Source organism: Solea solea, chromosome 13 (genome assembly GCF_958295425.1).
Source record: "Solea solea chromosome 13, fSolSol10.1, whole genome shotgun sequence".
Classification (NCBI taxonomy): domain Eukaryota; kingdom Metazoa; phylum Chordata; class Actinopteri; order Pleuronectiformes; family Soleidae; genus Solea; species Solea solea.
Window position 1 is genome coordinate 9223577 of NC_081146.1, and position 27055 is coordinate 9250631.

Sequence of the window (27055 nt, forward strand, 5' to 3'; positions counted from 1 at the left end):
TGTGAGTCAGACTGTGTAATGTGTGTATGAGTGTGTGACAGTGTACCTCTCCCAGGGAGTAATAGTGCCTGGGGATCTGGGAGTCGGGGTAGACGTTCTCCAAGTACCAACTGAAGGGTTTACACTGAAGCTTTTGTCTCAGACCAGAGCGAGATGTGATGTCACCGTAGTCCACTTTGGTCACACCTAGACACACACACATATATATACGGTCTGGGCTTGTTACCACCACCAAGGAGATTATGTTTTGGTGCCGTCTGTCTGAGTGTTACCAGGATTGCACAAAAAGCATAAAGCCGCTTATAATACTAGCATGATCCATGGAAGAACGCATTACATTTAGAACTGGTTCCAACTGAGGTGCTAGATAGTGAATGAGGTTTATGTAGCATTGCGAGATGAAAGTGTTGATAGTGGACATGTTTGTTAATGTTTTTTAAATGCATTTTAATATAAGAATGATTGAAAAGGCATCATTAATAAAGTAGACCTTATGTGTATTTGAAACACACAGACAATCGGGTGGTCGAGTGCTTGAAAAAGCATTATGTTGGTGAAGGGTTACCACAACAGAAATATTTTTAAGAGCATAGAAAAACATCTAACACAATGTGAGTTTTAAGTTTTCTATTACTATACATATAATAATTCAATAACAACACACAGTACTGTGTAAAAATCTGACAGACATACGCCTGGTGGTGCTCAGAGGTTTTTGCACAGTATTGAATATTTACGCATTGTGCAAAACACATAACACATAACACATAATTAAATAGTTTTGCCACAGACATGTGAAATATTTGTTTTCTGTCCATAAAGAATTTTAAAAACCAAAATGAACAAGCTTACTTAACATTCAGTCAGGAGCAAAACATTATCTTTATTCCTCTCAGATTTTATCATGAAATTTATCAGTATAGATTCATTTTTGGCCATATCACGTCGCCCCTAAGTGACACAATGACTTAAACCAGAGTACTCGCTTGACTGAAAACAGCTACGATAATGCAATTACCAAACCACATAATAGCATAAAACAGATTCAACACTAAATGTCAGTCAGTACAGGCAGTTTGCCTGAAGGCAATGATATCAATATGTCAACATCAGCAGGGGTATGTAACTGTAAGGGTGTTACTCACCACATCCACATCTAAAATCATTCTCCAATTAGGTGGTTTTGCTTTACTTTTGCTGCCGTGTGTTTGTGTGAGTGAGAGTGTGTGATTGTGCAAGTTAATAGCTGCTTCATAGCATGAAATTACTCGCCGCCCCCCCCCCGCCCTGCACTGCCGGGTTGCAACTCCATTATCGCACTGTCACTGAGTTAATGGGCAGATCACACCTGCCACAGAGATTTACCTCCATGCACACACGTATAATTGCACAACTGCATGCACACACACACACACACACACGCGGTCCAACTCACCGGGAGAGATAATATAGAAGAAGTTTTTAAATTCATCCATCCATACTTCTGCCAGGCGTCGGTTGTTTTTGTTGATGATCTGTCCCGTTCCCCCAGGAAACGTGTAGGGCGTCGCCTTTCTGAACACGTGACCCACATGTGAACATGTGACAATTTCTAGAGTCCCACCGCACTGCCAGATCTGTAAAAAAAACAAAAATACACACATACAGAATACTGGGGAGAGTGCAAAACAAATGTTATTTGTACATTTCCTTTTACCATCCACCACCCCCCTCCTTAATCATCCAAAACACATATTGTGTTTTTCATAAATGTTGTGTGTGTGCGTGTGTGTCATGATTTATAGCCTTAATGTATCACTGACTGGTTACCCAGGATCAAACTTTTTCACCAGCATTCATTCCCAGGTCAAATAACTCTCCATTGTACAAAGGTATCGGGTCAAATCATCTTTGGTGGGGACACAAGACCTAAGTGAACATACTTTTCTTCTTCCTTTGCTTCATTTCTGCCAGCGATGCAATTTACTGCATCATTTTCGCATGAGTCTTGCAAAGCAATTAGCCAAAAAATGTTTGCGGCAAACCTTAAATTTTACAGCTTTGAACAAAACTCAATATTTTCATTCCATACATTTACAGAACGGAATGATCAATGGAGAGGGAAAAATAAATCCCAGCCGCCACTGCCAACATTGTCGATGAGTTACACGGTGGCGGGATATTATTTTCTCCTGCCTCATGTTGACTCATGTTGTTCCAGTCATGCTCACATTTCACGCATGGGTGATGCAGACATTGGAACAAAAAAAGTTGAGAGCTCAAAAATCTCAAGAATACTCACTAATTTGAGTGTGAAAGAGGCTTTAATTAACAGAGGTTGACCAGTGAACTGTGCTGGGAGATGGATGACGCAGACTGGTCCTCTCTTTGTCACAGTCTTAATGACGGTCGGGATGACGTCTCACAAAGTGTTAGTCGAGTCAACAATTTATTCAGAGCAGTCCAATTCACAAGTGTAATGTGTATCCATCCGAGTTTCTGAACTCGAGCAGACACTCCTGAATGGCTGCCAGTGAATGGAATAATGCTGTCATGTCAGCTGGCTGCGGGTGTGTTCACTCACTCTGAAAGAGATTTCCAGGTTCTCTCCACCCCAGATGTCCATGCCTGCGTCATACGTGCCAATCTCCTGGAAATAATCTCTGTCTATGGAGAACAAGCCACCTGCCATGGTGGGAGTCCTTAGGAGAGAACAGAGAACAGGGTAAATAAAGACTGTGTTGAATCAGTGCCACTTAATTCACTTGAGGCCTACTTTCTAAAATGTCACACAGTAGCTACAGATCTGATCAGTTTTATGTCCATGGTGCTCTCACCTTCAGTCCTTTGCCATTTGCTCTATATATTCATTTTTGGGTGAGTGTTACTCAGCTCACTTCTCTGATGTTGTGACGTCCGTGTCGGTGTTTAACAGCCTCTAGGCTCTCTTTCTATTTCTCTCCCTCACAGAATGGTTTCCTTTTTTGTACATCAGGCTTCTTTTCCTTGCTGCCAACATTTTTATTGAACAACTGAATTTGCAAAACAAATTATAATTAAAGGCATTTATATAAACACTAATTTAGTGCTTAAATGTGGTTCACTGCCTAAAAGCACACTATGACCCTGGACTTAACATCAAAACTGAGCAGGGCCTTCAAGGTCAGAGGATTTTTCACAGGTCTTCCTTGGACCTCCGATCTTTTCCAGTCCAATAGCTGCTGTAAACTGTGTCTTTTCGAATTACCTCAGTCTTGAGCACAGTACTGCAAATTACAAGGTAGACAAGTCTGTAACAACCAGTTCAGCTGTCACGGTTTCCTCCTGTGCGTCACTGTACGAGGCTTCAGTGTGTAAATTGACATGCACTGCCTTTAACCATTTGTACAATAGTATCAAATGCACATTTACAAACACAAGCATATCATGTATTTGCTTGACTACAATACAATAAACATCAACACAGTGATACGATGCTGTATATGACAGGACAGAGTTCTAAGTCAATTATGTCTTTGGAGTAAAGTGCTGAATTTCCTGCCCTGACACTACAACTTAAATTCATTTTTACTCGATACAAGGACAACTGTATCATGCAGAGCAGTGGAAAACAATTGACAAAATAGAGGCACAGACTATTACAAGATATATTATGTGTGTGTGACCTTGCATAATGGCATGGCAGGAAGCAGAGATGATAGACAGGCAGGAATTAACTCAACTTGATTATACTTCCAAGGCCTGAGTCATGGGAAACGGCACATAAAACAGAATTACAGTCTTACTTTATGCATATTGATTTAACTTCAGAGAAAAGATCACTATATTTACTGTAATACCCTCCTGGGGACAATATATGAGTCTAAACTGTTAAAAATGTTGATTGTGAATTATGACTGTGCTCCGCACATTAACTGTAAATGCCATTCAGCTAAAAAATATTTGGCTATAATATATACAGCATATGTATGATCACGTGTGGTTGGTTATCGTTAATATTGCAAGTCAAACCCTGGTGAGTCTCTTGACAGTCCATCCCACTGGATGCCCTACCTGACGGGCAGCGTGCGGTCTCCTTTGCGCCGGTCCATCTCTCTCTGCGGTACAGGATACCAACGGAAGTTGAGTTTCCAGTTAAAGCCTCCATACGTCATGTCCGATCCTGCCATGTACTCAAATGTGTCATCGCTTATCACGTCGATGATGGGGCACACAACTGTTCTCCTACAGTAAACAGAAGCACAGCGGACATACAATTAAACACCCTCACATACACACACACCTAGTTGGGCATACTTGTTTAACTACTCATTGAACATCAAAACGGGGAAGAACAGTGACGAGTGACTTTGAATGTGACATTACTGTTGCCAGATGGTTTACAGAGAAAATTGTTTCATGTTTGACTGCAAGAAGGCGACCAGGTCAGACAAAGCTAAAACATTTACCACAATGTGTAATGTAACAGTTTGTTTTAATACAATTGCCACTGAGTAAGGCATTGCTCATGAATTGGTATCAAAGACTAGATATCAATATTGATACTGCATCAAAAATTAAAATCAATACCTGCTCCTTATGGTAAACATGATACCTTGACAAGTGACTAGTCAACTACTTATCTGCAGGGTGTGACACCTACAGGACCTATTCTATAGAGCATGGTTTGACGTACCCAGACATCACTCATCACAACTTCTTAACTTCTTATGTTTTCTGTGTGTGTGTGTGTGTGTGTGCGCACATGCATGTGTGCAGCAAATGAGAGAAAGAATGAGTAATTAAGCATCAAATAAACACAAGGACAACCCCCCTGCAGGCTCAACAAAGTTTTATCGATTTTTTTTTACGTTTGCCAAGTGTGTTTGTTTTCGTGGATGTGTGTGTCTTACTTGTCTTGCTTGATGCGGGCGAGCAGAGGCTCGAGCCAGCCTGTTGTACATTCGCAATGAGCATCAAGAAAGGTTATAACCTAGAAACATGGAAGTAAAATGTTAGACATACCCAGCAGTGCACACACCATCTGGAGACCAGGGGCCTCATTTATAAAACGTAGGTGCGCCTGAAGCGTTGGCGTACGTACAAAATAAAGAAAGTGCTTACGTACATAAATGTTCTGATTTATAAAACCGTGCGCACACACCAGTCCCTCATCGGTTTCCCTTTATAAATCACAATCAGCTCGCAAAAAAAGAGTTTCAGGCAATGCCCACAGATTAATATTAATTGATCAGGAGTGATGGCAAACGCCGAGAGAAAAGGAAGTTCACACAATCAGAAATTGAGCTGCAAAAAAGGTATTACAGTGTCATCATCACTAATACCAAATAACGCTTCTATGCTCACTGTGGAGGGAAAGAAAAGGAGTGAGTAGCCATCACTTATGTAGGTATCGGAACCAGCTCACAATCCATTCATCACTGGCCAGTAGATCTGACTGTTGTCTGAAAACTCTCTCCCTCTGAAGCTTCCATTTGCCTCATCCTCGATCAGAGCCAAATCAAATATTTTGCGTCATTGCGCATTGTGATTGCACTCCTTTTTATTACCTCCCCAGCTTTAGTTGTGGCAATTAAACTGATCGTAAATTACATAATAATAGTAGATTTGATAAGAATAGCAAGTTATTTAATCCCCATTACATTCTTCACAATGAACAAACCTTTATAAAACAGGAATGAATTTAAACTCAATACATTAAAAAGCACAATATAATTATTTATGGAAAATTCACTTCAATCTTCTCAGTTGTAGCATGCAAATCTAGATCTGTGCAAATGCAATCTATTCTCCTGTTACCTTATTATTCCCGAGAATGTGTCTCATACCACAAAAGCTTTTATTTAAAATGTTATCTTAGAATAACAGATATCTTGTATTCATTATCTATTTATTTGGATGTGTGTATGTAGGTCTGCATTTCTGGGAGTATCAGTCCAGCAGTAATAATTGAATTTATTTTACACAGTAGTATCATTTTCAACTTTTCCTGGTTATTCATCCTCGCAGTTTCACCTCTCTCTCCCATTTATGTGGGTATGCATGGATCACAGTTTCCATGAAGGGCCACACATTTACCATCAATTTAGTTTTTTATAAATCCCAAACTTTGCATACAAAGTGGTGTACACCTTCTTTGGTAAGTATGCATGCTTTACAAATGAGGTCCCAGATCACTGATTTGTGGCAGCACACACACCTGGCCAGTGGAGATGGACGCTCCTTTGAGACGAGCACGAATAAGTCCAGACCGTTGATCCATCCTCACTACTTTGACAGGGACTTCAAGCCTTCTGACATATTGCTCAAGCGGCCGCTTCAGGAAATCTGCAACAAGAAAAGTTTGGATATTAATTAAATAATACAATAGTAGAGTTTTTCCAGCCATTAAAAGACCCAGACACAGCACCTAAAGCAGATGAATGGAAAATAATGCAGCCATTCACTAAGATACGGTTGTCATTTTTCCTGAAAACCTTTTAAAAAAATGATATTCTTTTTTTAATGAAGCAAATACTACAATTGCATCAAGGTCAGTTTGAGGTCTTAATGTTGCTGTGCAAGCCAGTGTTTGAGTCCATCTACAAAACAACACACAAGTTGATGAGTATTTCAAACTTTCACAGAGGATATGATATAAATTCATGAAGGTTTAAAACATCTCATGACATCTTTACTCTGGAAATGTGTATTTCCTTAACAGACTTACAACAAATCTAAAATAATTTTGTGAGAGGAATGATGGAGGAATACATTTGCTTTAGTCGCTCAGACAATGGCCTGTCTCAAGATACCCAATGAAAAAGTTTTTTAAGCAGCCAAATAGAATGTTAAGTTGTTTATGAGGAGGTGAAAACTGAAGTTCAAATAACTCATGTTCATCACTTCTATTCTGTTTGCAGCTCAGTGTAATAAACAATGAGGACTTCAGGTTATATTTCATATTCCGCTTTTTATCTGTGATATTTTCACAATAAATATCATGGTAATAGACCAAACAATGTGGAAATGCATTAACTAAATTCTAAAATTATAAAGCCATGGCAAAAAAAAACCCAAACAGGAAAACCATGACTACACAAACATAAACCTGCACAGAGGACAGACAAAAACAAACACAGCAGAGGCTGGATTACAAGCAACACCAGCAACCTATTCTTTTTGTACCAGCAGAGATCAAAGGTAAGTGTGTGGTTGTGTTTTTGTTTATGTGCAGATGTGTAACATTCCTTCTATACTCAACAACACACATATATACACACACCTGGGGGGGAGGGAGATGTTGAAGGTAATAACAGAGTGTAATCCCTGCGACTGACAAATTAAAGACCTAACCTCGCCCAAACAGGGATTAACAGCATTGCACAGGATAGAGTGGCACAAACGGCACATATACTGGTGCATGCGCACAAAATCATAACATAGTTCTCAAAAAATAGGCTAAGCCTCCAGCAGAGACACTGACGGAATTATCTGCAGTGTGTTTTCATACCTCTCTCACTGGCATCGTCCACCAGGACAATCTCCTCCAACAGCGTGTGTGGAGAGCGGTCGATGACAGAGTGGACAGTTCGCAGCAGAGTGCTCCATGCCTCATTATGAAATACAATCACGACACTGGTACGTGGAAGATTATCGGGGTATAACTTGTTCTTGCACCTACAGGGAATACAAATCAATAAGCAAAAAAAAAATATTTAATGAGGAAAACCATGACAATCTTTAATAGATAGTAAAACAAAGCCTGCAAATGAAACTGAATATTCCAATACTGTAATGATGTCAGTGTCAAAAGAAACAAAATGTCACAAAGAATGACAAAAGAAAATGCATTAACCACATGTGCAATATGTGAAGTTGTAGGCTTACACTGAACAGACAGAGACAGAGGGAGAAAAAAGAAAAACACTCCAGTAGAGAGACATCACAATCCAGATTCTGTCGGATTGTAAAAGATTGCTACAGGCAGTGCTGCTGCTGAAGTGAGTCTACACAAGAGAGTCGACAAGTGGGACTCAAACATCAACTAAACCACATTAGTTAGTAACAAAATCACTGCGTTAATGAAATCATTATTGTGGCTATGTGAGAAGTCTTAATTTTATCAACCTAAGGCAAAGGTAAGTGAGGATGAATGATGAGTGAACGCACTGACACAGACACACTGGGTCAGAATGATGACTGTTGATTAGCAATATTAATTAGAGAGTGAGTCATTGTAGTAGTGTAGAGCAAACTCAAACTCTGGTAACGAGAAACAGAGGAGGATTTCTAAAAGAGAAGAGAAGGCATGAGTGGATGTAGAAGAATATTAGTGAAGACTGGATCAGAGACCTATTAACATACAACTTTACATGAAATATTCGTTTTACTTGAACCCATGTTTTAAATTTCATTAAGATACAACTGCAGAAGGTTCAAACTTGCTTCGGCTGTCATAGTATTTTTTTATTTTTTTTCAAAACGGTTATGTGACTGTCTTATGGTGATACTGTACAAGTCCCAGTCCAGTTATTTCCAAGAGTAAGGTACATTTATAATGAACCCCACCTCTACTTCAAAAAGACTACATACAAGCAACACATAACATTACATTTTTGACACTTATTCAGAAGACATGTGAGTCTTTCATCATCTTCTCACCAAACAAATAAAACAATTTATTTTAGTGGGAAACTGCTTCAAAAGCTTTTTTTTAACCAAAAACAAAACCAGAGATATTACAGATGGATTGGTATACACTACAGATGCCACTCACACATTAAAATGGCAGAAAACACTTAGCTCAGGAAAAGACAGCCTGCCATGCTGATACCTGCATGCAAGCTGTCAGACATTTGACTGCCTCACACTCGGTGTCTCCTTAAAAGACCCACAGTGAGAAGCTCAAACTGTTATCTGCTGATGACAAAACTGAAAGCAGCCTGTGACTTCCTCCCTGTGACAGATTCAACTCACACAATAGCTGAATGGAATATGATCTCTCTTCCTCCATCCTCAACACCCTCCCTGCGTGGCTGACGGTGACAGAGGAGAGGAGATGAAGAATTAACTCCATCCTGCAGCTGCTTCTAGACCACGTTCAATAACACACAGTGATTCTCAGGCTGCAGTGTGCATGCCCATACACTCAGCAAGGAAGTGAAGAGGATGAGCACATAAGACGATTCACAGTAAAAACAGAGACACCCTTGGAGTCTATACACTCTTCTGTACGTCAGTTAATTATTTCTCTCCTCTCTGTTTATCAAATGCAAACGAATCATTCCAGTCTCAGGCCATGATCTTTGCTGTGCAGCTGAAGGGAAAACAAGACTTCTGTGTTTCCACACCAGCCAGCATGTTGACTCACGCACATGTACACACATATCAGGGTATCACATGATGCAGATTTTAAAAACTGAGGACTTGTTGTGAGTCCTGTGAATCCACTTGGAGTGGTGGAGCAGGATTTGGCAACAGCATAGCAGAGTAATGAGCTACATGCTGTTAATGCACCAAGAGAATTGTGGGGATAGTTACGATGGGTGGTTGGGTGGATGGGTGGAGTGGTTTGGATTAAAGCAACGTCACTCTTACAACATTACACAAACACAGACGTATACATTTATGTGTCACAGTCAGGATCCAAAAAAGGGAGAAAATGTTAAGTTGTCTGGAAGGTGTGGTCACGGAAAGTGTTTTCATATACCGCAGACCCACCCAACCACACACACACACACACACACATGCACAGACTTGACAGTGATGTCAGAAAGAGCAGTCACTGCCAATTTTTTTTTGCACACAGTACTGTACTGATGACAACACTGAAAACAAACCATCAGAAGTTTCAGGTGATGACCACCAGCTTAGCCATGATGAATTCATTGACAGGACTGAGGACACACGCACACACGCATGCGCACACACAGACATTCCCTTGCTCAATACCGACTCCGTCTTATCTCCTAATTGGAAAAGCAGATAGACGGAGAGCAGGCAGAGTGAAAACACACCTAGTAATCAACTCTCACTCAAAGACTAAAACCCATTTCACGGATCGATGTCCTCCTTCTTTCCTGCCTGTCTAGTGTGCATGTGACCTTGCCTGTCAGTCTTGTGTCTGTTTGTCAGTCAGTCTTTCTACCCGTCTGGCTCTCAGAAAAAAACCAAAAAAAAAAACCTTTATTACTGATCTGTGCATGTTCTGCTACCACAGTGAAAAAAGGAGCAAAGAGTGGATGGAAGGCTCAGCTGGCTTTCACCTGCTTGAACGAACCGTGACATAACGTCCGAGCTTTGGCCAGATGCATGTCTGTCTGCTGCTCAGTCAGACTCCTTGTCTGAAGAGTCACTGGTACTGACACCAACACTTGTAGATATAAGTCTACTCTTAATTTTGTTTACTGCAAAGTCATGTCATTACTTAGTTTCTTCATGTTATGAATTTCCTATGGAAACAGGGCAAAGACGAAGCAATCTTCAGGGTGAACTAATGGGATGTTATTATGATTCGATGAGACAGGCAGACAGGCGGCATTGTTGAAAAATCTATGGCAGAGGGAAACAACTTTGTCTTAAAGTTTATTGAATATATTTCTTTTTATATACTTAGACATCATTTACATAGCTCTTAGACCTGTACTTGAATAATTCAAATTTAACCTTAGTCGAAAGCAGAGGGGTCGATGTGAATTTAATGTCTGCTCAGTTAGACATCGAGCTTAAGGTTTATAACAAAATTCTGTTATACGATATGTAAATGCTCTCTCAGAAATGAAAACCAATGACATCCATTTTAAGGAGAACTTCATGAGCTAATCTAAATAAAAAGACAGATGATTAGCTGCAGTGAGGCTGCAGGATGCTACCTACCCTTCCAGGCGGACATCAGGCAGTGAGCGATTGAGGGCAATCATCTCTGAGGCCATGAGGTTGAACTGGTTAATCTTAAACATCTCCTTCATCTTCTCCTGGTTCTCCTTAGGGATCACCACAGGCTTCCCCCCTTCACCTGGCCCGTCCCGCGGCCTGGTGAGAGGATCTAAAAATATACAAATACACACACATTAATTTAATACGAAAGGAAGTTGGATAATTAGACAGTGCCTTTTTGAAACCACATATATGTGCTTGTCATTGACTCACTCTCTCTGCCGGGCAGTCCTCTCTCCCTCTTGTCTTCACACTTGTTGCACTCACTGAAGTAGAGCAGAATGAACATGTCCAGCATCACCCACACCAGAGAGGTGGCTAAAACCACCTTGCAGTAGGCAAACCTCCGCATCCTAAAATGAAAAGAAAGTGAGACGAAAATATTAAAGTCGCGTGATGGTGAGCCCTGAGCGGCACACAGAATCAAAGCTCAGAGATTACTCTCCATTTCTTCTCATGCATCTCTTCATTTATTTCCCCACTCCTCTCAACCTCCACTCCTCTAAGCTCTGTGTCCGAGTATCTTCGCAACACCTCTATTTGTCCTTCTGCCTGCCTGCCTGCCGATCTGACTCCCGGCTCTTATCTGTCGGCTGTTTATCAGCACCTCTCCAAACGGTCACCTCCACACTCCAAGAGAGCCTCAAAATAGAAAAAGATTACATCAACAAGAACATATGTAAAAGCGAATCTGTTAGATTAGTATCTGGCACCAATATACGCATGCTGAAAAATTGTGTTTTAGCATTGATGTTTCTCAGCGATGCTTTCGCTGCTTTCCAGTTCTCAAGCAAAGTGAAACAGAGGAGACAGACATCTACTGTATCGGTTTTCCCAGATGCCGTGTCATGGACAAACCAATCTACTCTTTTTACATTGGGCATACCAAATTCCTGTGTGCTTAAGTGCAGTCACACACTCACCCCCACAGGTACACACACACACAGACACAGACATGGTCACACAGAGAGAGAGGAGCTGTGATAGTAATTGCATTTCGTTGGCAGGCAGCAAGAGACAGACACAGCCACATTAACATTCCTCTGCTCCCCTTCCCTTCTCTCCTCGAGCACCATTTCTCCTCTCTTTAGTTGAATCTTTGCCTCAATGATCCCTCAGGTTGCAGCAGCAGAAGGAAGAAAATTAATTTGACCATGGTGATTTCTTTCATGCCCCCTGGGTGTAAAAAAAGGACGTCATACATAGCTCAGTTAGCTTAGCTCAGGTTAGCTTTGCAGCCTCAGAGATAGAAAAGTGCAGAGCAGCATTTTGTAAAGTCCACCTGATGGGATTCTGGTAGCATAATGTGCCATATACAGCAGAAAAGTAATGATCTCTGCTCTCTCAAAAATTTTCTTTTCTTAGACTTTTGTGCCGACAGATTCATGAAGTCTCAACGTCCTGACATTGCAGCAGTGAAGAGTTGTACCAAAATAAAGTGGTGTACTATTCTGCAGCAAGGCATGAAAAATCCATTCCATCAGTATACATATTTATGCAGTTATACAATCTCTCTCAGACATGTCAAAAAGATAGATACACATAACATTGAATACCACTAGCTTGTGGTAACTAACTGCGATGAGAGGTGAAAAGCTGCTGGAAATAACCAATAACAGAGGATACTATTATGTAAAAAGGTCATGCTTAACTGCTTCAGTTTCATTAAAAAAAACCCTCCCAACTGGATACTTTCATATCTCCTGTCAAGCCTCTCACACTGTTTATGAGTTTTGTAACCTTGCAAGAGTTTCTCCCCCAGGCTGACAAAGAGAAACTGGTGACATTTAAATGCAACACTGATCCCTCACACTCGTTAAACACGTTAAAAATCTAAAAGAAATCAGTTAACATCATAATTAACTGAGGAGGTATGCTCTGGTATGGTCTGTTAGTGACAAGTACATGGCCAAATCAATACATTCAGTCAGCACAAAGTGATTGTTAGTGTTTATTATGGTACTGTGAGGGCTACAGATAGTGGATTTTTTGTTGATTTTAGCAATACTTATTGCTACTTATGTATATCCCTTGCATTTTGTATCTGAACAACATTCAAGTCAGCACTGCACACACTGATCCCCTCAGTAAGTCACATGTCAAGTAAACCTGTCAAGCTACCCACTGGACTGTTATGTGATGAATTGATAGACTGACGTTCCTTGCGTTAATAGACATTTCTTGACTCTGTTCCTCTCTTAGTATTGTTTGTGTGTGTGTTGTAGGGAGGTGAAAATGGGCTGCCACCTTCTGTAGTGTTGTCATGAGTGTTATCAGCACAACATGTTCACACCATTAGCTGGCTATGGCTCACACACACACACACACACACACACAGGTGTTACTTCTACTACTGTATATAAAGGAGGAAGATATGGGTGAGGGCTGAATGTGATAAGAATTACCATGCTGAACTGTATGTTACTCTATCTGCTCAGTTTCATCCTTGCTCTTTTATGTGTCTTGTTTCTATGATTTATAACCTCTATATGTCTCTGAAAGCCACAGAAGAGCACAAGTGGTTCTCCTATTTTTTTCTTGGTTCACACCACATCCAAAACAAACTTATGATTCAAAGATAAAACATTCAACAATAACAGATCAAAACCACTAAAACCAAATAAACACATTCTTAAATATATATTGCTCTAAGATAATCGTCAGAAAAATTCCCAGATCCTCCTGGATATCCTCAATGAATTGCTCATCTCACTGTTTGGTTCATTCTTCAAGAAATTCTTGGGATTCCAGCAACAGTGGGAAGCTTGATATTCAGTTCTTGCTCTCTAGTCTCTTTCCTGTCCGTTTCTCTGACTACTGCAGGATTGTACAAGCCTTGCTTGACCTCCACTCAGTAACATGACATGATAACAAAGCAGGAGCTGGGATATGTCTATCTTTTTACTTTTCCCAGTGTGAAGATAGAAACAAGCACATATGCCAAACCTATAACAGTGCACTTAGTCAGCGACAGGCACTGGCATGGAGGCACTCTTTTAGAGACACACCCGCACAGACTTGCTCACAAAGTTGTTTCAAAGTCCTGTCAGAGCAATGTCAGCCGTTTTTCTTCCAAACTCTATCTGAACACTACAAATGTGGAAGAATTTGACAGCAGTGCTCCGAGCAGAAGTAGAAAATATATGGATGTACATTGACTGAACACACACTTTTCAAGTGCTGTCTCTGACCCATACTTCTCCACACAGAGTATTTCTAATCAGGCCTGACAGAGGACACCTCAGCTCTCCTCTGTGTTCACTGCCGCCCCGGGCCCTGCCTCTGTGTGATGCATGTGTGTCAGTTTAGTTTATGTTGGCTGATAGTCTCTTTGAAGTCTCTTTTAAACAGCCTGGCACCCTATGACATTAAACAGACGCACAATTCTTCATCCCCACATCTCCTCACTCTCGACCTAATCCATTAACATATCACGTTCCCTCCATCTTTCTTTTATAGCTCCATCCTGGGCATCTCGCTCCGTCTCTCGGAGCCACCCCACCCCCACTTCAACTCCCCGGTTCGTCTCTTAGTGATGTTGTCCCCTTTCAAGAGTGGTTGCCATCACTACTTCCCTCCAAGAACACAATTTCCCCCTTCACATCCTTTTCTGTGTCTCTCTTCATGGCTCCTTCTCTCCTCCTCCTTCACAGGCTTAATCCCCCTTTAGAGATTGCACAACCAGTGTTTCTCAAAACCACTGGGAAAACTCAGCAAGAGCAAGAGGATCCAGAGATTCACTTGCTTTACAATTTATGACTAAGAGCATGGAGCCTCCCTTTTGGGGATTAATGTTTAAAGCTATAAAATACAATTAAAGAGTGACTGCCAGAAGAACAATGCCTTTGTGTGTCTCTGATCCACACAAAGTTAAAGCTGCTAGTATGATTGCTCCATGTGTGTACAATAGGATGTCTTTCCACCACTTTCTCCATAATAAACAAACATGTAAAAATATATGTTGCAGTTTGACTCATATATCAATATCATCAATGTGAAAAAACAAAAGCTATTCAAATGTGTGAAGGGTCCTTGGGTCACATGTGCTTTCTTAGATAAACCATTTCCAAGATAACACTGATTTCCTTAACAGTCACAATATCGCTCCTTCAACTAGAGCAGGACAAGACTCAGGCTAATATTAGTAAAGTGAATCAGAACAAGATGGCCTGAAGTACTGTCTCCATTGCTCTATATGGAGTAGCTAAGCTACACATGACTGGGGTCCCTTCATTTCCAGGTCACAACCTTGACAGCGGAAAATAAGACTTTTCCCATAGAGGAAGAAAGAAGCACAGAGGCACAGAACGACAAAGAGAGAACCTAATATCATGGGCTGTCCACAAAAAACAAATCCATGAAAATATGTTGAGGTTTTTATTGTAGCTGCGTTTTACCCACAAAGAAATGTGGAATCCCACATCTCTCTTGCGCTTGCATTCGCTGTTGTTTATCTTTGTTGTCGTTGTTTTCCTCTTCTTGTCTTTAGAGATTGTTTGGTCTGTTTGTTTTATGATACCGTTTCTTTTCTTTTCTTTTCTTAGTCCCCCTGGCTGTGTTCATTCTGTACCTGTTTCTGGGAATGTACGGAATGTATACTTATTCGAATAAAGCTTTATTTTAAAAAAAAATAATAAATAAATCCTGGTTTCTTCTCTGGTTTTGTAGTATTTCTGTAGCAGGGCTACAGTGCCCTGACAGGCCTGGCATATGTTCCATAGTGTTTAGAGTGGTTTTGGGGTCATATGTGGATGAATACATTTCCTGAAACAACCCCATGTTTACGAAACACTTTCTCAAAATGACAAGAAAAAGATGAACGTTTGTGTGGATGGTGCCTCAGTTTACCATGACGAAAGCAGTGAGTAAATAAAGGCATTATATTTACTAGGGTTGTCACGATCTCGATTGTAAATCGAATATTGATAAAAACAAAGTCACGATCTTCACCTTCAAAAACCATGCACCCAGTAACGTGCCAGATGGGGAAAAAAAGTCTTGTGGTTGTAGCCATTGTTCTACAACTACACGTTACCCCCTTAGGCTAACCCGAAGCTGCTGCCAACTAATAGTAACATGAATAACATGCGCTTACACAATGTAAGCCCCCTTTACATGTTGCCGACAGGTCGACCGAACTTGAACCACCTCCTGTTTCTCCGAAATCCCCGTTGTGGAAATAGTTTGCGTTCCCCACGAGTTAAAACAACTCCGTTAACACAAGCAACTCTTCCATCTTCCAAATTTCTATAGCACTTACCCATACCCATTGACAGACATCAGGAGCAACCTGGGGTTAAGTGTCTTGCCCTAGGACACATCAGCATGTGGACTAGCAGAGTCTGGAGTTGAACCATCGGGTGTAGCATCAGACATGTGACCTTATTCAATGTGGAAAACCCTTGATTTAAGCATTTAATCTTACTACAAAGGTGTTGCCTTCCATGTATGATAATGTTATTGGAGGTCAGTGCAGATTTAGGGGCCTTAACAGCAGATTGCAACATGACAATGAGTTACCTTATTTTTATGGTTAGTTTCCAATAGACTGGTTATTGTTACAGTCATATAATAATAAATTATTTATATTTGACAATAAGGCTCATTGTAGACAAACAGAGAGAAAAAGATGTACAAATACAAACACTTCAAAAAAGAAAATCTTTAGTAAAAAAGAAAAAAAACTCATTATTTCCCTCCATTTAAGAAAAATTTGTGTAGCTATTGTTTAGGTTGTTATCTGTCAATAACAGTAGCGTACTGTGGGGTTTCAGTCAGGGCCTTCAGTAAAAATGCACTATATTCACGAGACATTTGATATGCAACAACCATAGCGAACACGCACACTACTGCGCATCTATAGGCTACTGCATCATTACCACCACATCTTCTGTTATGTCACTCAGCAACCGCAATTTCACAAGCCACTATATGACACAAAAACAAGCTTCCACATAAGCATAGGCGTCAGCTACGCAGGGAACACGTCCCCGGCACTATTTATGATCAACAGTTTTTGTCCTCACCACTTCTAAAAAATGTTCTAAATTTATCATTAACACTCAAACTACCGGAAATGATGTACCTCTTTGGTGTAGGTCTTCCTCTTGAAATAATTTCCTTCTTTTCTCCAAACGATCACCGTGAAAAAGTGCACACGAAGGAGATCAGAAACATGATAGATCGGTGGTGTTAATGCAAGTGGCCATAGCTTACTTCAAAACCCGCCAAAGGTTCAAACGTCGATGATGACAACAGCGGGGGCTAGCACCAGACACATCGCTGGGCCTGGGGGCGTTCTGTCACTATGCATCAGATTTTGATTGGCTGACGACACACGTCAGTCAAAGTTATAACCAAATAGCAAATGGCAGCTTCAACGAAAGGCCAGCAATACTACTAGAGCAGGTCCACGGAGCTATGATGCGTTTAATGACATATGGAATATCCAGCTCAGCTTCACAAAAAATAACCATATTCTTTCTGAATATATAATCATAACATACTGAAAAAGTAATTGAATTCAGACACGTTCAGACACACATTAATTTGATTATTAAAAATAATAACAATAATTATAATAATAATAATAATAATAATAAATACTTTTTTGAAATTGTCAGGGCCAGCAGAGAAGGCCCTGTTGGCCCTGACAGCCCACCACTGGTCAATAAATTGATTTCAATCTATTATTTTGACCAAAACTGAAATCACAATTATTTACCTCTTACTATTTATCACTGACTGACTGATTATTCACTGAAAACAAATGTGTGGTGCAGCAATAAAAAGGGTTCCCCGTCGAACAGTGTTCTGCTGCTCCACATTCCACTTTTCATGCGGTATATGGAAAATTCATATTATGTAAGAGACATTCTTATTGGTGGAGCACGCATTTCTATAAGATCAAGCTGATTTAATCGTGGGATGCCAAAATTGTGATCATGATTAAAAATCCGAAATTGTGCAGCCTTACAACGTGGTGAGGCTTATAATTTTAGTTTACCAATTTTGTATGGAGGAGACCCTGAAAAATGTTTTTATGTCTTTAATGGTAATACATTTTGGATTATCCTTTTCTAGGATTACAAGATATATACAATTTACAAAGTGTACGTCTTATTAACATCTTAACATTTTCCCAAAAGATTAGGATAGAGTAGGGGTGCCCCTAAAAACTAAGGAAACCACTGTCCAAGTCAAAATGAAATATCAGTGCCTTTTATCTTTCCTTTAAGCTGAGTCATTGTGAATACAACAGGATTGCAACTACAGAAAAATACAAAAGAAGAAGAAGAGAGCAGCACAAACCAAAAGCACATTTTAAAATCTGCATAACAGAGAAGAGTGCTGCTGTGCACTTTCAGTGAAACTACTTTTAAACAAGTACATCCTGCATCCAAGTACATTGCTGCCCAATGTTACTACACTAATCACAAATATGCTCCATAGAATGTCTTCGCCTCTGTTTCGGCATAAAAACTGTAAGTAAGACCAGGCCACACAGACTGTGTGGAACTGACAAGAAGTATTTCATGATTACAATTAATCAGCAAAGGCACTTAAACATCTAAAACCCTGTTATAGGAGTTTAGAGTGGGAAAACTGCTCCATGCTGCACATGGAGATCATGAATAATACAGTTCTCACAATTGCAGATGAGTTTTATAGACACATCCTGGGTTGATCACTTAGTCAAATGACATCAAATACTTTTTTCCAATGCATTTTAAGTCTTGAAGTTTTATGGGCAGCATTTTCCTCAAAATGCTTCTAAAACTGAATATTGACTGATTTGCATAAAACACATTTTTAAGCCTACTTTCCATAATGGTGATACCATCAGACTTAAATACACGTGTGTTCTCTTTCTACAGAATCTAATACCATTTAATTGTCAGAGAGAGATTGTGTGAGAGACAGCAACAGGTGGAAAAACTGAAAACAAAGTTTAAAATACACAAAGAGTAAAACAGAACTGCCTATGGCAGCGTAAAAGTCCCAGCTGAAATTGATTACCAATGTAAATCTTGGCAGTGGTACAAAGTGGAATTAAATGCTTCAATCTCCAATCACTTGGGCATTTTAGGCAAAAATCGATACACATCACTGTCACAGATGGTGTTCCCTTGACAGTTAAAGAGTACAAAAGAAATTTAAAGAAGAGACATACAGTACATGCAGGGCTCGACGGCGTGACTGAAAATAGACTTGTAAAATGTAAATGGCTAGTGAGGCAGTAACTAGCTCAACACAGGGGTCTTGCTTGCATAAGAAGAGTTGACACAGCAACCCGACTGAACTCAATGCTGTGCGTCAAATACATCACATACTCTTTTCTTCAACTCTCCCCCGTTTTTACATCATCTCCCTATTCTAAAAAGTGAAGGTGGCACGAGAATGGTAGCGTAGTTGTTAGCTGGTGTATATCAAGATGAAGCCTATAAGACATTTTTTTATGAGATATCGACATCTCCGCTGTCCCCATGAGCTTGATATCTTATCAAAAATGGACACAGACAGTTTAATTCTCAACCAATAGAGTAGCTAAATAAGAAAAGAGCAGCCAAATGTTCAAGCCGCTGGTCATCAGCAGTTCTCAATGTGCCAACGACCAAGACAAAATTGACCACTGATGGATTTGGTTTGTACTTCACATCTCACTATCATCATCTTGGAAATACAGCTCCAGGTACAATCACTATGCTGAGGCCACATATCACCTAAAGAATAGTTTACGTGGAATAGGAAATAAGGACATCTGTAACATAACAGATTTAAAATAGATGTAATTAGAACTAAAATAAGACTAAGTAAAACTAGACACCATTAATCATTTACCAGGCTCTGCTCTAATGAGTCTGAACATCACTTAGAACTCTACTAGGAGAAGTGATCCCCCAACTTGATAGAACATGCACCACATACAGAGTTCAGAATTTGCCCTAAACACAAAGACACAATAATAACTATTTGAAAAATAAAAGCGTCTTTACGCGACTGGGATACTTCTTGTTGGTGCGATGATAAACGCAGAATAATAAAAAGAATGTTTGAACTAACATATTGTTCATTTCATTTCATATAGCACCATCATTTCTGCAAACATACCTCTCAATGTGACTACAGGGGTCTCTGGTCGGATATGTAGTATGCTCCACCAGCAGAGGGGGGCGGAGCCACAGAGATGCCACTTCTTCCTTTGCTCGTCACTCAAACATGCTCCTTTACCAAACAAGAAAAAACAGAGCTTTAAGTTCCAGATGTAAAAAAAGAAAAAAAGGTACACAAAGCAGCTGCATTAAGAAGTAGAACTTTTGTGTGATCTATAAGGTCTCTGCTAAGAACTGTAACTGCACAGAGGTGGCCATCAGTTGCTCCCTCAACGTTTGCTACATTTTCTGTATTTAATGCCTTTATTAACGAGGCCTATATATTACATATAATTACTTACGACGGTTATATCATCCTCATTAAAAGGAAGGACAATGAATGGATTAACTGCAGCAGACTTCCATAAACTCTCAGCAAGGAGAGTGATCAACACAGAAAGAGGGGAGAAACAGCCAAGACAAGAGTTAAGTCTGAGTTTAAAACTAAGGCTACATCCATGCTACTATGTTTTTGTTTGAAAACACAATTTTCAGATTAAAAACTATCTGCATTCAAATGATGTTATTGATAACAACAACATAATACAACAACATAATATGTTATGCACCCTGAGATATCAAGGGTGAGGCAACGTCTTATCACATCACTGCAGAAGCAGAAGCAGAAACGGTTTCACGATTCTCCAAATCCTTGATTCTATTTGGAATTTGATCTAAGGCAGGGGTCTCAAACTCAAATGACCTGTGGGCCACTGACGGTCTCGTCTAGTCAGTCGGGGGCCAGTCAAGTAAAAAAATAAGCCCTACTTTTTTGGGAAAAGCAACAGTTGCGGTGGATGTTATGAGCTCATATCATCAATATGCCGTATTACTTCCTTTTTTTTTATATGTGCTCTATTGCCTCGTGTGAGCTTTTCTGTCTTTTACTTCTTCTGTCTTTTATCCATTATTCTGTCTTTTATCCATTATTCTGTACAGCACTTTGGTCCACTGTGTTTGTTTTAAAGTGCTTTACAAATAAAGTTGGATTGGATTGGACAATTTCAAAATATATGCTTGTTTTAAAAAAACATATTTATGATGCAATATTAATCTATTCATTTTAAAATAAAAACATATAGAAATGACTCTTTACAACTTGATATTGTTTGGAGGGCCACATGAAATCAATTGGAGGGCCACATGTGGCCCCCGGGCTGCCACTTTGAGACCACTGATCTAAGGTCACAATTTGATTCAATTCTAAATCTTTTTTCTTTATTTTAGTGCATATGGGTCTGCCATTTATAGACTTGTCTAGTTTAGTCTAGGATCATTGGTTTTATGTCATTTAATTTTTTAATTCCTATTGTGATTGTCTACATGGTGTCATGAGTTACTGTATATACAGTAGTGTCCTTAATTTGATTGTAATGTACCACACTAAGGCCTTATTGTCAAATTTTGAATCATAGCATTAAAACCTATGTTCCTCCTGAGTAAATACTTATTAGACTATTTCTGACTAAAATACTTCTCACCAATATTTCAACAACACTTTACAGCTCCGTCCAGACATACTCATCTGAAAATTCATATCTAATAATCATTTAGGTACAGTGGACATGCACACGTCCGTGCTAAGAGGAATTGAACATAGATAACTGTGTCACTGTCAAAAGTCTCAGTTTCTGTCTAAACGACCTAAACGTTGCCCTGGTCTTTTCAAACAAAAACAAAGCCAGCAACTATTCTAAGCTTCCCCTTATGGGGGGCTCAAAAATACCAGGGTAGTATAGACAGCAGGTGTATGTGTTACAGACACATGTTTTTAAACAATAACAGAGTAGTGTGGAGTGGACTGTGTTCTGCACTGACTGAACAAAAACCCAGCAAGCTGAGGTGAACTCTTGTGCTGGAATCAATGATGCCTGGTGCTCAAGATGGATGGATTTACTGTTGAACTTCTCGTCTGCCGAGAGAGTAACAGTGAGTCTATTATGGCTTTTTATGTTTCTTGATGCAAAAAAGAACAACATTAATTGTTAAGGTCATCAGCAATCAAAAGAAAATTCTTATATTTCATGATTAGTATAACTATCAAACTAAATCTGTAGTGAAATAGTCTTGTGTCGTATAAAGAGATATTTTAAATACATTTAATTTCACTCATACATTCCAGTTGCGGACTGTGGGTTTTTTCCAGGCAGTCTGGAAAAGAGACAACTCTGATTGCACCTTAGGGAAGCAAAAACCTCAAAGCAACCACAGGAAGGCGAGAGAGACGCTGTCACTCAACGTCCTCGAAACGCACTTCCTGGCTATGCACGCACAATAATAACACTCATCTCTCACATTATCACACAATCAGAGTCACAATGTCACCAGGCAAATGTCCAACTGCACAAACACTTCCTGGTATGAGTGGAAAAGCAGCATTAAACATAAAGTATCTAAAGAGCGGATATTCGAAAGCTGTCCATCAACTACAAAATAGTTGGCATATCTCTGTATTGGGTATTGTATTGTAAATCCATCATTCTCCATCCCTCCACACCCACCCAGCGGTTAAACATAGCCTAAGGCACTCTGCCGGCCTTGAAGCAATATAAGAAAGGGGGGATGAAGAAGTAGGTTAACAGGGATGAACAACTGATAGATTCCCATAACTGCTTATTTCACTGGATTAATCTGCTTTTTTTAATCTGCAGAGAATGAAGATGAACGTGAATATGTCTCAGTTTGTGTGTCCTTCAATCTGGTCCTTGGCCTACTTTAAAGCCAAGTCATAATTCTGGTCTGTTGGGACTTCATATTTCTAGCCAGTGTGTAAATATGTGTGCATTAAGAATATGTATTACAAGAGGAGCCATACCATAAATCTCTTCCTGCCAGCCTACACACTCCTGCATTAGTGAGTGTGAGGAGGCTGCACCGCAGTGCAGGTATGCTTTGGTATATGAAGGGTCCTGGCCACCAAAGGTGTCTGTGTGTCTCTTCCTGGGTGAGTCATCATTCCTCATCTACGCACTGCTTTTTTCTCTCTCCGTCTGTCTTGCATATACATGATGCCTCAAACTATCGCTCTCTTTCCATCACTTTATTTTTCACACACGTATTTTTCACCATGTTTGAGTGGAATGCAATCCATCTGCAAATTGGAGGCAGGACAAGCAAGAGCATCTATAAATACTCATCAGATTCCCCTGACAATCACAAAATAAACCAACAGAACCACATAGCAGTGCAAATAGCAACCAGTCTCTGAGTGTCAGTGTCTGCAGAACAAACCTCTCATTTTGTTCATTTCACGCTCATGTCCATGCATGCATGCATGAGTTTGTATGATGAAAAGGAAAAGACCAAGGATGACCACAAAGAGCACAAAGGCCCGGCGTCCCTACGATCCCTTTCTGGAGAGACAAAATGTTTCATGTTTGAAATTAATGTTCTTGATTACTGTCATACTGTCAAGCCAATTTAAACTTGAAATATTGATCGCGAAAGAGACTCAATGCATGTATGTTTGAATGGGCTCTTGTCCAGTGGTGCAGCAAAGTTGGGAGGATTTCCAACATATGCAGCTACCTCAGCTTTTCCCACAACTGGGCATTAACTGCTGATCTCATACAGTTAAAGACCCAAAACCCTACTGTAATGCTACTGCTGATTTAAAGCAGACCTGGTTTTAAAAACACTGAATTTCAACACAAAGATATGCACACACCTCAGGCAACCACTACATCAAGATGTGATGTCTCAGTTGACAGACCATCACAGACCGTTTTGTTTTGGCATGTGCAGAAGGCTCTGTGCTCGAATTGGTCAATGTCACTGACGTGACAGAACATGTAGCAGGAAGACAAAAAAAAAATTAGGAGGTCGTGAGTCATCTGAGATCTGTATTTAATTTCCAGTCAGTATGACACACTAGTACAGGGTATAAAACAATCAATTTTCGGGGCTGACCACTTAAGAGCTAGAATCATGCTTAAAAGGTGTAGTCTGACCTCAGCGTAACTCTGGAAGTCAGGACATGGTATAACTTAAGTTTTGATGATGTCCAAGTGTAAAATCTAGTATACAAGTAGTTAGTAGCATATTATTAATGCACAAACAATGGTATGGTGTGAACATCTACATTCACAGTCAAGGCACAGTTCTCTGCAGTAAGACTGCATTATATAGATATGGATGTATTCTGTATTAGTAGATACTAGGGCCGACTGTATATGCATTAATGGTCAATTACACTGCAATCAGGGAAAATAAGCAGTGAGCATAAAATGTCACATCAGAGAAACTCGGTACAGCTTCTGCATGTACTAGATAATACTTTCTAGGGCTAATTTTCTGGAAAAAAAAGAGTTTCAGTCCTCGTCATTACTCCCTATTTCTCTTCATTCCAGCTGTGAATCAATGCAGGGAATGCAGCACAGCAGCCAAAAGGCTGGGTCCTCATCATTCCACCCTCTCTGGCTTGTATTTGTGACCCTAATGAACACTCCCTGTGATTAATCCACAGTCTAACTCTTTCTTCTCCCACAGAGGCCTATTTCTATTCGGATTTTATCACCATAATTCCTGTTATGAATCCAAACTACCAGACACTGAGCCAGACACACAAATGCAGAGGTGAAGATGAGCTCATGGAGGGACTATTAACAAAACTTCAGCAAGCAAGCACATGTCCTCTTTAAGCAAGAAGAAATCACTTAACTCATAAATGCATGTCTGCACCCACATAACTCTTCATAATAGGACTGGAGCCAAATAAGGTTGAGGGGCTCTCAAACAACCTTTGTTCTGGACAATTTAGAACGCAATGTGGGGTTAGCTAAAACTAACAGGCAGTCAAATACCGTACTTTAAAGCTTCCCAAACTCAGGGGGAATACTCTGTGACCAACCAGCCACGGCCAAGCATTAAACCTTAATGTTCCCCTCTCTCTCTGAAGATAGCCAGAGAGAGAGCGAGACACTTGAGAGACAAAATAGGATAAGACACAAAGAAAAAAAAAACATGTATTTTAGGAAAGCCCATGTGATAGCTTGCTATGGACATGTAGGTTTCTTTCCAAGATTTCTGTTTGCAGTGCATGTTACATCAGAGGGAGTCCAGAAATGACACTTCCAGTCTTAGCAACAACAAACAATGCTGTGCCAATCCTGTACCAACCGTACCTCCTCATCCACTTCTGTCCAGTACACTTTTCAACCTCCTGCTACACCTAATGTCTCCAGTGGTGTGGGACAGGAAGGCCCTGAGGGGTCTGCTGCACACCATGCATGCACTAGCACCAACACCCTTGCTATAAAGAGACTAGAGGAAAAGCAACAAAAGATGACAACAGTATCACAGGCAACTGCAGGCATAGTTCACCATTTGTGACAGCTTTCCAGAGGAAGCCAGGAGAGGAAAAACAGGAATACCAGGAATAGCAAGGAGAAAATAGGTAAGAAGCAGCTGGTCCAAAATGTTTGACACGCAACTTTGTCACATTTATCCTGGATGAAACGGCTCCAATAACAGCCTGTTTTGCTTTCCATAATAAGAATGTGGTCTGGGAGCCTGTCACTTTCTAGATATATTGTATGTGCTCACCAAGGGATGCAGGGTGGGAAGTGGAAGAATGAAGGAGCAAAGAACAGACAGAAAAAGACAGATAAAAGGAGATAGTCACGGAGAGAATGGGAGAGATCTACTTCCTGTTTATGGAGTGTCGAGAGCACAGGAAACAGAACAGAAAGCAGCGAAGACCACTGTTAATGGGAACGATAGCAATGAAAATGCACACATTGACACACATATACCACCTTCCCTCTTATGTGTCCCGAGTGCCACAGTCACTTGGGTAACTTACAGTTGACTTACAGTTTGTATTCTCTCTGCTACCATGTCCCTTACTAAGGACTAAACTTAAGTGCATGCATGCCTTCAGCTGTGAGCTCAAATGCTCCCAGCAAAATTCACAATCTAAAGCAGACTTCCTAGTAATTCTACTCAGCATTCAATGGCCTACACTTGCAGTGTAGTGGCACAATGTGGATTAAACACAACTGTGTTACACTAGCTAAATGCTATCAATGTGAAAGTGCAAAACTTAAATGTTTACAGTCTTTTTGTATAGCACTCCACAGATTGCTCAGCACTCAGGTTTTGGGCATAACATCAATTAAACCAATCAGTTTTGTTTGCCTTTTCCATTAAAAACCAGGTGCACCCGCTATGGCGAATGTAGGAAACTGGAGAAGTGAACGATTCTCTGCTGTGGAGGAGATGGATGTGCTTTTTGTTTCAGTCAGTTTACAGCCACAACTGAGCAAAAAACATGCAGTTTACTTAATTTGATAAAAAAGAAGCTAATATGAAGTTAGACTTCTACATATGATGACTCAGGTGGCAGGATAAAGATTTATAGATTGCTCAACAGGAATACCTTTCATTAAATGGCAATTTAAAAGGCATGCTTAATATAATTTCCAGCCAACCGAGATAATATTTGAATTTTATAGATCAATGTTCATTTTGTAGAGTGACAGTAGCTGTGCTGTTGAATTGGCATTCTGCATTTAGGGACTGAACTAATTTTGAAAGAAATGAGTGTCACTTTTATGAAAAATATGCCCCAACTGATACTGACTGTCTGACAGAAAGGTTGGATTGCTGAGCAGAATAATTGTAACGATCCTTCTGGAATGAATTATTTCATACAGCCAAAGATGGAGATAGGGAAATTTTGCCAACATTCTTTCAATTTGATATTTTGCATGAAAATGATTCAGGGATGCTGGATTTGCATAGAAGACATGTCTCAGTTTCACAACGTTACTTTTGCTCAAAATTGACTCTACCGTTATATCCCAAGTTTATAGTAGTATCAGTATAAGTATCAACTCTGATGCCTCAGACAAAAAGTACAACTGTTGTTCTTTCACAGATAATTCATTTCACAAAATGACATTATAATGATATCCTTTATCAGTCTATTATTCTGTATCTGTTGGTCAGTTGCTGGCAGTCAGCAGCATCATGTAACCTCCCTGAGCCTGCAAGCCTGCCCCCCC

General features: G+C 40.0%; 1 protein-coding gene across 1 annotated transcript in view; it reads right to left on the minus strand.

Moving 5' to 3' along the window:
* galnt1 (UDP-N-acetyl-alpha-D-galactosamine:polypeptide N-acetylgalactosaminyltransferase 1) overlaps positions 1-27055 on the minus strand; it is a 39820-nt gene that overhangs the window by 2122 nt on the left and 10643 nt on the right. The window contains exons 2-11 of the mRNA XM_058648239.1: positions 20008-20121; positions 11110-11249; positions 10837-11005; positions 7472-7638; positions 6179-6306; positions 4872-4951; positions 4033-4203; positions 2564-2681; positions 1436-1616; positions 47-186 (exon numbers count right to left, since the gene is read on the minus strand). Coding sequence (XP_058504222.1) covers positions 47-186; positions 1436-1616; positions 2564-2681; positions 4033-4203; positions 4872-4951; positions 6179-6306; positions 7472-7638; positions 10837-11005; positions 11110-11248 — 1293 coding nt within the window. The 5' untranslated portion in view covers position 11249; positions 20008-20121. The remainder of the gene's footprint in view (positions 1-46; positions 187-1435; positions 1617-2563; positions 2682-4032; positions 4204-4871; positions 4952-6178; positions 6307-7471; positions 7639-10836; positions 11006-11109; positions 11250-20007; positions 20122-27055) is intronic.